Below are 13384 nucleotides of genomic sequence, written 5' to 3'. Positions count from 1 at the left end.
ATAAGAGTACTCTAGGAAGGAGCTGCGACTGACAGTGAAGCTCCTGGCAAATCCACAGGTCGCAGAAAGCTGCTGACGCTAGCACTAACAGTATCATCATCAACGTTGTCAGAAGAACCCACACTTGGTCTGTCATCGCCATTGCTACAGGATTGCGACCTCATCATTTGCTTCTCTTTCCCTTCAAGCTGTGAACCGGACACTCGTCAAACATCTGAGACATGGCTAAAGGGTAAGAAGGCTGGGTTAAGAAGACTAACACGAAAATTTGATATTTGGAACAAAATGGATTTTATTACGTATAATCATTATTTTGAGCAACGATATACATAATCGATTCAGAATAGTTGAAAGGAAAGCATAATATAGGCCTACACCACCTGATGTCTCGAGAACAACATATTTACATTACATCAATAGCCACAATTTTTCGGACAATGCAATTGTGTATGTTACGCGAAAATTATTGCTATGCATGCGTCATATCAGTCACACCGTGGACACACAGCCATATATATCAGATTTCATTTCTTAACATCCTATTCAACTCCCCGACCCCAATCTAAAAAGACATCACCAGTTGCAAGTATGTTTGTTCTGCTTTTTCATCCTCAAGCCCGTAGAGAAATTTTCTTTTGTCACCCTACCCGAGGGACAATACCGGTAACACAACAGCAATGCGCTATGGTATGTGTCAACTATGAGTGATAAAGAAAGAAGAGATGGCTGCCTTGTCGAGGACAACTTGCTTCCTGGTTGTCTGGATGATATTTTTTACAGGTAAAGCGAACAAATTATTACATGTAAAATACCAGTAATTAATTAAATGATATTAGAGAGATAAAGTTTAAGTACATTAGAATTAAACGTCTTGTCATACTAGTAGTGCATTTTTTTACATTTGTAACGTTTGTCTGCTATTCTTGACTTAAGGGATGTACTCACTGTTATGACCAGACCGGTCTCGAAAAACAAACGAAGATTTTACGAAAATAGCGGAATGAATACCTATAACCTAACAGTCGAAGCATGTGTGTTGCCTGAGAACTAATCACTTTTCTTGTATATACCCCTGTATTTACTACTCTAACGCAATAAAAAAAACTGACTGTTAGGTGGTAAACTGACTGTTAGGTGGACCTGGCGTCAAGGAATGCATGTCCCCAGGAACGGAGGTCCGTGGGACCTCCGTTCCTGGGAAAACATGTCCTATGGACGTTTGTTCCCTAGGATGTACTGTCTTACCCGGACCTAGATTCCCAGCCGTCGGACATAATTTCCTTTCAAATATACACAGAAACGCAAATCCTAAATAATTAATGTCCGTGCAATTATTGTAAACAGTAAACACAGGGCCATAAGTATCGGTAATCTACAGTAGGTTGGCAGCAGCGTCCACACAGGCTCATGAGTAAGGAGGCTGGATGAATAACCAACAACGCAGAGAAAAGTTACGTCGTATCCGCTACACCGGTGTTTTGCTCTAAATGCTAATAATAATTTATTCACCATTTCAACGAATTAAACGCATATAATACTGTTATACAATATACTGTATACTGTGACGACCCGATATTTGAGAATTTTTTTTAATTAACACATATATATATATATATATAGTACCGCTATTTCGCCTGTACTATAAATGAAGAACATACATCTTTTTGGGGAGCCTAAAAGATTTATTCTTATATTCTTATTTTCCAGTTATAATGTATTCTCTTTTATCCTACAGATCGTCATTCCAATGTCATGATGTATCACAAAGTCTTTCTCCTACATTACCTTATGTGGTAATGTAATAATTCCTCAGCTCTTACACAATGCCTATGATTATCCCTTTTTCCATAACTTTCCATCATTACGTCATTACCAAATTGTAATCATTCTCTTATTAGGCAATGGTATGTTACTTGATCTTAGGTTGCAATTTCTATTAATACAGATTTTTCATTGTATCATCCTGTTGTCAGTATTGAACAACACATGCACTCTTTAACTCTCTTACTTACGCTGTTTAACCTCTTAACAGATGTATACTGTATCAGTTATGAAAGGTACAATGTATTCATTACGCTCACAACTTTATATCTGTACTTTTTGATCATTTTCATTACGATATATAGGTTGAGACTATACGAGGTCGTGGCTGAGTTTTATTGGAGGTGGACGGACTACAGTGTATAAGAGCCTATACTTTCTACATTCACCTAAAACACAAACAATCCAAGTGGGTAATTCGGGAACCAGGGCCAACATTTCAGATATCACAAGATATCATATGGGGGGCAAAACTTGCGCTCAGAAGAATGTTAAGACTAATAGTAGAAATGCATGTATAAACAATAACAGACATATTCAATTTATTTCCCATGCAATAATACACGTCTCAAACTGCATATGTCCCTGGAACTACAAAGTCCCAGTGATCACCAAGGCGCCAAGTATGGAATGATTATCGCTGTCACCCTTATTATTTAAAGAAATAATATGAGACTAAATGCCACCAAAACAAAAGCTATGACAGTAAACTTTACACAATCAGAGACAAAATGTCAATCGGTTAATATCAGAGGAAGTCGTGTCAGTGAAGTATTCCATTTCAAATTGTTGGGAGTTTTTATCACTAACAATCTTAAATGGTCTGAACATGTTGATTTTATCTATAAAAAAGCATGCACACGATTGTTTTTTTTCTGCGCCAGCTTAGCTTTAGTTTAGCTGTGCTAAACTGTCCTCATCTGATCTTGTTCAGGTATATCAGAGTTTAATTCGGACTGTGGTTGAATATTCTTGTTCTGTCTGGCACCCTGGATTAACTGGAGAACAATGTAAAATAATAGAATCCATCCAGTCAAGGGCACTTAGGATCATTTTCCCTGAATTAACTTATGTTGATGCTCTAGCCAAAGGAAAACAGTTAACTTATTACATTAAAAGAGCGCAGATTTGAACTCTGCAAATCGTTCTTTGCAAAAATACAAAATGACACAGACAAGCTGAACTACCTTTTAACCTGCAATCCACACAGGAGACTAAGAAATAGCCTGTCAAAGTTTAACATACCAAAAATTAGAACTGAACGTTTTAAAAACACTTTTATTCCTTTCTCTTTATTAAACCATTAGTGGTCAGAGTTTTACTTTTTGAAACTCATTTCGGCCTTTATTGTATTTCATTTTCATTACTCCATCCTCTTTTAAACTAACTTTCAGATGCCTGTGCAAAAATTTATTTTATTTATTTATTTTATATTATCATTTTTTATCTCATTAAGTTCTATTCGTATATCCTATATTATATATCAATATTTTAATTTGTAAATTTTATTCTAACTCCATTTTATGTATAACTTCAACCTTTTGGTTGCCATGTCTTAATAAACTTACTTACTTACTTAGATATTTATACCTGTACCAGTACACCTCGAGCGTCATCGAGATGTCTTCAAAACATTGGGGGCCTACAAGTGTGAATATCGCGAGAGGGTGGCAGTGTATTTTTCACGTACATGTATTCTCATTTCACCGAATAACATCTGTGACGACCCGATATGTCCGATCAGGCCAGATATGTCCTACGACCAGAGAAGGCCAGATAAATGTATGTCCGACAAAAATAGCCAGATGTGTCCGACAGGCCAGATATGTCGGACACAACGGGCTTTTTTTTTTTGTCGGACATATCTGGCCTGTCGGACATATCTGGCTTTTTTTTGTTGGACATATCTGGCCTGTCGGACACATCTGGCTCTTTTTTGTCGGACATATCTGGCCTGTTCTCTGGTCATAGGACATATCTGGCCTGTCGGACATATCGGGTCGTCACAACACCCTGTGAGACGTACAATGTGATGTGTATGAAGGACAAAAACATCGGTTAGAAATGGGGCACGAGCCCAAAATCCGAGGCTGTGTACACCAGACATACAGCTGTATGTGGTTGGTGGATTAACAAAAATTAAGGCATTAATGTAATGTGAAGAGGTCAGGATATTTCAAAAGGCGCAGTGAATGGTACAAATCTCATATTATTCATATTAATCGAAAATATAATGAAAATCTATATCTATTCTAAATCTAATCTTAATTTGTAGTCATTTTTTCGTTTATTTAAAATATCTTAAGTTGACCGAATAACGTGTGTATAGCGGTACATGTAAAAAATAATTATATGAAGCGTTATAACACTGTTAAACATCACATTTAAATCTTCTAGAATTAATACATCTTCCATATGAAATTTAAAATGTCAGAGGACATCTATTACTAGTCAAGCTGGGAAAATACGTCCGACTAGGACATCGATGCCTGTCCACAGGGCTTTAAATCCCAGTAAATCATGTCCTCGGTCGTGCGTTCCTAGGAATGGGAGACCCAGGACATGCATTCTCAAATAAGTTCTTTTTCACAAAAGTCGAGATCTACCAGTCTGAATTTAATGCTACGTACTTCACGTGAATGTGAAAATTAATCCAACATATAAATGCATAGTGTCTGCATATTCCAAAATTGATTTGGGAGCCAGGGTGTTGCCTGTTCGTGGCCATTTTACTTGGTTAACCCCGACCTCTTTTAGACGTGAGCAGTTCAATGCATAGCTACCACTAAGAAGAAATCACAACCAGTACTGCAGCCACCAAGCTACGAACAGAAAAGAGAAGTATCCGATGAACTTGTAGTTAACGTCATATGTTTAATGGTATTCCAGGCCAGGACAAAACCAGGAAGTGAAAATGAATTCTTCAGGTTTCATGACTATGTTTCTATTTCAAATAGGGACGCGTTTGGACGAGCGAGGGTGTATTTTGGATCAAGAAGAACATCCCGTTAAGCAGAAATGACTAATAAAAATCCGACCGCAAAACAAAACATTAACATGCCTTATCTAGGATCAATGAAAATGCAAATAATGTAAATGCAGCTGCGAGCTCCAATATTTATAATTCTAATTAATTTCAAATCCTTTAAAGATGTATGAGCAAATCTGATCGAGCGTGTGCATGCATTACCAGGGCTCCGTATCTCGAAAGGTTCGCTATGCTGCGCACGAGCGTTAGTGTCTCGATTCCATAACCGATTCTATTTCGAGATACGGGGCCATGGAATCGAGACGCACTTGCACGTGCGCAACATAGCGAACTTTTCGAGATACGGAGCCCAGATTCGCGTTATTTATGGATTACTTATCGCCAATGACTCTTTCTTTTTCTACTTTGAACGTGTATTGTCAGTCATCAAAGTATGTCGGATAACGTTAGAAGTCAGTGGTTATTTTGCTTGATGCAATATCGTGTAAGTCTGCTGTTTATTAATCTATTCTTTCTAACACCAGTGTACCTATGTCTGTGTTGTATGGAAGTTGACGGTTACTTTGGCTGGCAGTGTGACACTGTGACTGGGTGTTTCTGTAAACAAGGACAGAGATGTCAACGGACTCTAGGAGCATGTCCTGAACACTGTGTGGACAACCCCTGGGGAATAGGATGTCATGATGGTGAGTGAGGGTGTGAACTAGAATTCTGAATTTATAGGATGTTGAATGTCAATGTCAATAGAAACGTATGTGAGAGTTATTTCATCCATATTTAATTTCAATTTAATTTGCTGCCATTGGTAAATTATCAAATTTTGTCAAGCTTTTATAAAGCAGCATTTTTAACTAAAATGCATCATGGTTGCATAATGAGTTTTTTAACCATTTTCAAGAAAGGGCTCTACAGTAACTGACAAAAGACCTTTTACATTTCTATCGAAATAGTAGAAATATTTTAAAATTAAAAAAAAAATAACGCTAAACAACGCCCTGGATTATTATGATGACAGAACTTTTTCTGTGGAAAATTATTTTAAACAGGCTAGTTTAGGCACACACACACACACACACACACACACACACACACACACATATTTATATATAACGGTAATATAACCTTGCAATTGCATTTTTCTTCTAGAAAATATCAACTTAGCCTATAACAAGTCAGCCACACAGTCAAGTACCTACATAAATGGTAGCAACGGCGTGAGTTACCCAGCATATTTTGCAGTGGATGGAGACAACAGAACTGATGACCTGAAATGTACAAGAACGAACTACACATGCGGTACCAACTGGAGTGTGGACCTGGGGGGCCTATATGTTGTTCGTAGAGTCGCTTTGCTAAAACCTACTACGTTTGCTGACGTATGTAAGTTTGACATTATGTAGATGTAACTTTTTTGTGAAGTTCTTTTATTTTGGGCGTATTTTACTCATTTCTGTAAGGAATTATATCGTCTTTTTTTGGAGTACATGTAGGTATAACTGCATTATTTTTTATTTCATTTTACCAGGTCAGTTTCAAGGTGTCCTCCTCTGCTTTAACAACGGTACAGCACCAGATACGGGATGCAAAGACGTATCTGTTCCTAATACACAGTGTTCAACTGCAGTGTTAGAGCACGATATAGATCCACCAGTCTTGGCACGCTACGTCACTTTACAAAAAAATGGACAACAAATATTACGGCTGTGTGAAATCATTGTTAGAGGCTACGCATATCCCTGTAAGTTGACTTTGTGTGGAAGAGAAATTACATGTACCAGAATGATTCTACATGTATGATTAAAAAAGCACTAGAGGCTGTTCACGTATATTAATACATATATGTTTTTTTTTTTTCTTTTTCTTTTTTGTCAACAAGGAACATGTCACAAAAGTATAGGTAACGGTATCATATACAGATAATTTATTATATAGCTATTGTTGCGTCTCTTTTTTGGGTCAAAATCATGATGTGCTGATGATACGGGTCGAAAATATTGACAACACATCTGTTGCTAGCTTACTGACGAGCAAATAATGTAGATCAGCCAATGCATTTCAGATAATGTCGCCTTTGGAAAAACAGCAGAGCAAATAGGTGTAGCTTTAAATGCGGTCGCAAGTCTTGCCATAGACGGGAATACAAGATTGAACTTCGGAAATGCAGATACACCTCACTGTGCTCACACGAATTTAACATCATACCCCTGGTGGCGGGTAGACCTGGGCCAGCAGTACGTGGTTTACAGTGTAACGTTATTTAACAGAGATGACGGCGGTGACTGTAAGTGTATGCTTTGAGTAAGTTTTTTATCATTAGAATCCATTGTACTTTTGTCAACGTTCGCACAGACGTGTGTACGGTGTGTTTGTTTGTTAAAGCCTCTGTCACAACCGGTCGTTACGGGCTGTTTGCGTCCAAATTTTACGTAGAATCTCACGTCCCACGCAGGTCCTTCTGCGGACAACCATTACCAGGAACAGAGGTCCGCAGGTTTCTGGGGGACTTGGATTACTGTTACTGTTACACCGGCACTGAAATGAAAGAATGAAAGAATGTATAATGTATGTGATTTTGCGTACGACATCCGACTGATTGTATTTAGCTGTGCCTTCCGGCATTTTTATTACATCTCTTGTCACTGTCCTCTCCCCTCCCTGCTCAAAAGATGGCTAAAATGTCAGATCTGCTGTGATTATCTTGTAGATTTTTAATCGGTTAAATAATAAACCTGTGCCTTCAGTACATTTTTAAAGTTACAAAACCATAATTATACCAAGGAGTTTTAGAGCTCCTTGATTATGAGTGTGCAATGGTAATGTACCGCTAAGACGGGTGGCCAGGTAAATGTACATGGACTCACATTCTAGGTGTGGTATTAAATGTATAGATGCATCTATCTATACTTCCAGCCGGCAAGCACTTACATAACTTAACAGTAAATACACGTAACAACACAGATACCGGCAGCGTAGACGAGTGCGCGACACGTGTTCCCCAAGTGCCTCGGGGTGGAATTGTAGAATTGTCATGTCAAGTTCCACATATTGGTCAAGTCGTGATTGTTCAGCTGCAGTACACGGCCCCTTTAATACTCTGTGAAGTGACTATTAAAGGATACAAATACGAAGGTAAATGCCAATAATATAATATTGCTAAAAAGTGAACCATTTCTAAAGAGAATCAACGTGCTTTCTACAAAAAGGCAAGAGAGTCGACCTTATCTGAAAGAGCTTTGATAACATAATTGATCAACTTGAGCTGCGATGTGCGTTGCTGTCAGTTTGTATTTTTATTGTCATTTTTACCCAAGTGTTTGGTTGCTGTATAATGATTAATGTATAATGTTTAACTCTGATACTGGAACTTACTTATTCTAATTCTACTGGATAACTAAAACATTCGTTCATGAATTATTATTATTGAGGTTTTCACGCAGTATACTTTCGTATATTCGAAATATAAGCAAGTGTATTTAGTAAAGTATTAGTAAAGTATGTATAATCTTGGTTGCCCTACCGCTAATTGCACGTGTTTTTGTTTACAAATGATTGGAGGTGTGGCAACCTTTTTGACCAAGAATGTATAAGCAAAACTTGAAAGTGCATACGAAATAACATATACATTTATTATTTCAATTTAAAGGGGAAACTCTGCCAAAATGGATTTTCCCTGGACAATTTTCTCGTACTCATGACCCATTTGTCTATCCCCCTTGGCACTTGGATTCGCCCCTTAATAAAATTTATGAAAGTTAATTTAGTTTAAATGATTGACCAGTCATTATAACCAGCTAAATTCCAACAGTATATGCACCTATGTGAATATCAACTTTAAGTACCCGACAGAAAAAAAAAAGAAGTTAAGGCATTTGTATGGTGTATTTAAGGTTTTAAAATAAGCTGTGGATGTCAAAATAGGCATTTGGGAAATTTTCAAACCCATGGAGTGTACTTTTACAGTACGTAAAACTTTCCCGCCATTCTGTTTGACATGCATTTGTCTAGAACACCTCGTTTATGACCATTTTTTACGGAATATTTCCCTTATCAAATTTAAAAGAACTCCAACGCATCCGATTAAGTATCGTGTTCTTTTACAGGTAATTGTTCTGTAAACTTCTGATATATATCATTTTCAGAGTGTACAAATAAACACCTTGGTCCTGAATGCAGAAACCGCTGTAACTGTAGAAATACCAGTGAACAGTGTCATCCCGTGTATGGAGTCTGTATATCTGGCTGTGCTGAAGGCTGGCAGGGACATAATGGGACTTGTCAAGTAGGTATGTGACAGGCATGATCTCAGAATATGCATTGCTCTCTTTGCTTTTAATTTGCATGTAAACTTCTTTGACACTCTTAGTTGAGATGGAAGTTTGGATCGCTTACTCGTCTTCATTACATGTAGGCTATGGTCGAAGCCAGCATAAAAAAAGCCTAGACGGCATATACAGACTTGACATTTAATATGGAATATTTCAGTTTTAAAGGTATATCTAGGTAAAAATGCGTTCTTTTTTCAAAAAAAAAAAAAAATCAGATCTCACATAAGATATCTGACTGGAGAAGTATGAAGTCAGGTGTGTCGCTACCAATTAACTGACTACCAAGTCCGTTGCACTGCTGCATTGTGTAATATGCAGTGATTTAATTGGCTAGTGCTCCTTTGGGCTGGTCAAAGCTTGGCTTTGATGAAGCATGGTTCTGTCAAAAAAGTATCCTTATGTCGGCAACTACTGTATCGAAGAATTTGAAATTTTGCATGCAAGCGGTCGGTTTTGCAGTGCGTAAAATGAGCTAAGCAGTGTTTTATGAAATTGGTAAGCTGTGCCAGAAGGGCGCGAAAAAGACAGACATTGCCAGATAGATTATTGTGTCAAACGGAATGGTCTGCACAGTTTTATAGAGTTATGCCCAGACTGATGCACCTACACAAATACCACATCTTACCACCAGAGTACAGGACTCATTGTCCTTCAGGATATGCTGCTGCAATTAAACCAAAACCACTCAGTCCGTTTTGAATGAGGGGGCAAATTGTCACCAAAACGCGTTTTTCATGGCTCTTAGCGAACACCAAAATGGTTTCAGCAGGTTAGCATATCAGGCGACCTCTGAAGAAGTCACTGTAAACAGCAAAACAGCGTAGTCTGTTTCTCTAATGAATTGGGGACCATGTTCGTTTGTGGATAGAACACTGAAACCGCGTGGCTTTCTTTATTGAGGTCAGATTTCACCCGTACCGCTAAACTGGTCAAAAGAGAGTCTACAGCCATCTTGAAGAGGCCTACGACAAGGCGTGTGCCACATCTTAAGTGACTAGGATCATTGACAGCGTCACTATTTGGAGTAGAAAGCACATTGGTGCCAAAACACTAATGGAAGTCATCGATGAAAACCTGAACCAGATCAAATAAAGGAATACTCTGGAAACCACTTGACCATCATTTGATAGGGGGCACCTTAGAAACAATTTTAGGTTGCACGATGAGATTACCGATTCACACAGAGCACTTTTAATAGCAAATAACTTACAGAACCAAGGGAATGAGCAGCTACCCTGGTCATCAAAATCGCCATATTTGAATCACATACACAATATGTGGGTAGGTCATTACTCCCCAAATTAACGGCCTGCACGTCCTACAACAAAACTGAACCAAATTGGACAAGTTTTAACCGGTGCCTTGAATTTTATTCCAGATTAAACTCCAAAAACCAATCCTAAGGAATGCCTTGCCGCTTGAAAGCTCTGGTAGCAGCAAGATGAGGTCCGGCGTAACAGCGACCATTGCTGTGACTAAACATTGACATGAGGGCCCTTTGTGGGGCGTATAACTCTTTTAAAGACGATAATTCGGAAAATATGGAGATCCAAAATATCGCTTTCAATGGTTTTCGTATTTCTTAAAATAGGCAATGCATTTTTGTTTGCTTCACTGGCGAATTCAGTTAATGAACTGATGTCACAATGACATCGAACAGATTATCAAAAGTTTTTAAAACACGATTTTATTCCTTATTTTCATTTATCAGTCAGCAAAATAGGAAAAAACTGATTAAATGTGATTTGGAGAAAATATTCCATATTAAATGTCAAGTCTGTACATGTACCAGCCGAAGTTCGCACAGTGCCCACACACTGCCCGTAATTTATATTATAAATAAACCCCTTTATGTAGCCAAATGTTCACAAGCACAACGAAGCTCTGTTTTTACTCCAAATTAAGTAAGATAAGTCCATATGACTGAAATTGTCATTTATTAATGACGAAAACTAATAAGATACGAAGTTACAAAACTGGGGAGATAATCAAACATCCCCCAAACTATATAAGTGCCAAATATAAAAATAATAAAGTATGTTAATGAATGTAACCAGGATTAATGATGAAAAATATGAGAAATCACAACAGTTATACCTGTAGGAGCAAAAAGTTGGCGCAAATGAAAATAAAAGGCACCAGGCAAACAGTTAAAAACCTGGGAAGTACACCCAGAACAAAGAGCATAACAACTCCAAAAAATGCATATTGCCCAGTCGACCAGAAACCCCTCAGCCATTCCACGAAAAAGGGTACAATTCTGAATAATACCTGTCGCAGCTTATTTTCGGTAGTAAAAGCATCTGCAATTTAGCTTTTTTTAGCCTTTTTTAGCAGGACCCGATGTGTTCTACTTAAAAAACAACAATTAATATAGTACCACTTGCTTTGACGGGAACCCCGGGGGTCTATATGCCGCAAAAAGCACGATTTCGACGTGTCGCTTCGGTATTATAGCTGATTTGCCACAAGAAAAAGTTTATATTTTCCCGTATTTTAGTGTTTTTAGTCCTCAACTAATTTGAATTCATGTTTCTTTTTATCATACATGGTGTTCTCTGTCGAATTTGTTGGTTAGTTACGTCACTGTCATAGTTTAATCAATGTCGCTCAGTAACCCCTAACCTCCGTAACGCTTTTTTAAGTCAGTGTAAGAATAAAAGAAAATGCTCTTAAATGGCCTTCCTGTGCACTTTTCAAACTCTTAATACATGAAGTTTAATAAAACAGTGCTATTTGTTAATTTTGAATGATGCGTTCCATCATAGAGAATGTTAACTCACAAAAGTCGGGGTGTCGCATTTAAGAGCCTAACCTCAGTAACGGACCAAATTTGAAGAAAATGTTGCTTTAGAAAGTTAAAAACATCATTTTTGTTAAGCAAGGACCAATTTCTCCCTAAAAAATTCATTCAATAGTTATGCAAAGTTATCCCGAGGATAAAAACTGAAAAAGAGTGCGTGTCACCTTACATCCGTTATGCTAACCTCCGTTACGAAATAAGTTAATTGTTATAAAAATGACTGTTAATACTTTAAAACGTTATTTCTGTGGTTTTGTGAGTTAGTTCTGATCATAGAAGTAGTTCTACTTCTATGTTCTGATGTAGTATGCATTCATACGGCTTGCTGTTAAAGACATTACCCCGTATTAATATAGATATAAAATATACATATATAGCTGATAATTCTATCAAGATAAGCTAACTATTTAAGTTTTTACTTGAGTTTGCTATAAAATCGAGGGTAAATCGTGATTTGTTTTTTCAAAATGATTTCCATTTGTCACTTGACGATGCCTTTTTGAACTTATCATTCTGATTTTAAGCGAAATGAGGAGTTTTCAGGACTGTCTTGGCAAGAAAAATGGTACTAGCTGACATCAGTACTAGCGTACATGTAGCAGACATTATTTTCGCGGGAGACATATGGCGAAATATATTAAGCATTGAAGCAACGCTTGTATTTATCAGGTAGAACTGCGGGGTTATTAGGCCCTATTTTACTGTTTCAGTAGCACATAATAGTTTTTAACATCTTCTAGATGCTTCCAGTAACTTTAAATGGACAATTATCCGCAAACACGTGTCTATTGTCGGCCTACTTGATTGTATACATTAACTTTATCGGGTATTGTGTTGTTTTTTATTGCCTATAGCTGCGATCATGTACATGTAGGTTTAATGTTTTGTTATACAGACACCAATATGCCACTTACAAATACAGAGCTACAAAAACACTACAGAGAAAGAAAAAAATCTAATGACCGCGAAGCTTTTCTTGTGAAAGATTTTGAACGGTTTAAATGCATGACATAATTTAGACTATAGAGTTTTACTTAACCTCTGTTACTAAGATAATAAATTAAACTCTTAATCTGGTAAAATATGGAATGCGAATTCTACAGATACATCGATCAACATATTAGCGGTGAAATGTATCCAGTAGCGGTAAATGTATTTATGTAGTCCTTGAAAGAAAGCACAACAACCCGTTGTAACAATTTGCCATTTATTGGTTTGATTAAACATGTTTTATCAAATTTTCTATGTTATTATGTAACGTTTGTCGTATCTGTAATACTACAAATTCCGAATTCAGCCTCTAGAGTCTTCTTTAAGCTAAGAAATATCAATGACCTAACCTCCGTTACGAAATTACTCATTTTTCATTTGAACATTGGATATGTGTGTGCTCATTGATCAATGCTCATATCATAATAGATTGATAGCACTTTGTTCATAAACAAA

General features: G+C 37.2%; 1 protein-coding gene across 3 annotated transcripts in view; it reads left to right on the top strand.

Annotated features, from left to right (window-relative positions):
* Nucleotides 1-13384, top strand: part of LOC106164705 (uncharacterized) — a 78098-nt gene that overhangs the window by 51328 nt on the left and 13386 nt on the right. For 2 of the 3 annotated variants that reach the window (XM_087015394.1, XM_087015398.1), the window contains 3 exons: nucleotides 6870-7091; nucleotides 7721-7939; nucleotides 8950-9093. In XM_087015394.1, coding sequence (XP_086871520.1) covers nucleotides 6870-7091; nucleotides 7721-7939; nucleotides 8950-9093 — 585 coding nt within the window. Of the gene's footprint in view, nucleotides 1-5325; nucleotides 5497-5956; nucleotides 6191-6335; nucleotides 6549-6869; nucleotides 7092-7720; nucleotides 7940-8949; nucleotides 9094-13384 lie in introns of those variants that run through there. The other variant, XM_087015406.1, reaches the window with a different exon arrangement.

Source organism: Lingula anatina, chromosome 1 (assembly GCF_051362555.1).
Source record: "Lingula anatina isolate TDL-2025a chromosome 1, LinAna3.0, whole genome shotgun sequence".
Lineage (NCBI taxonomy): Eukaryota > Metazoa > Brachiopoda > Lingulata > Lingulida > Lingulidae > Lingula > Lingula anatina.
Note: the sequence above shows the minus strand (reverse complement) of the source record. Positions and strands in the feature narration are given on the sequence as shown.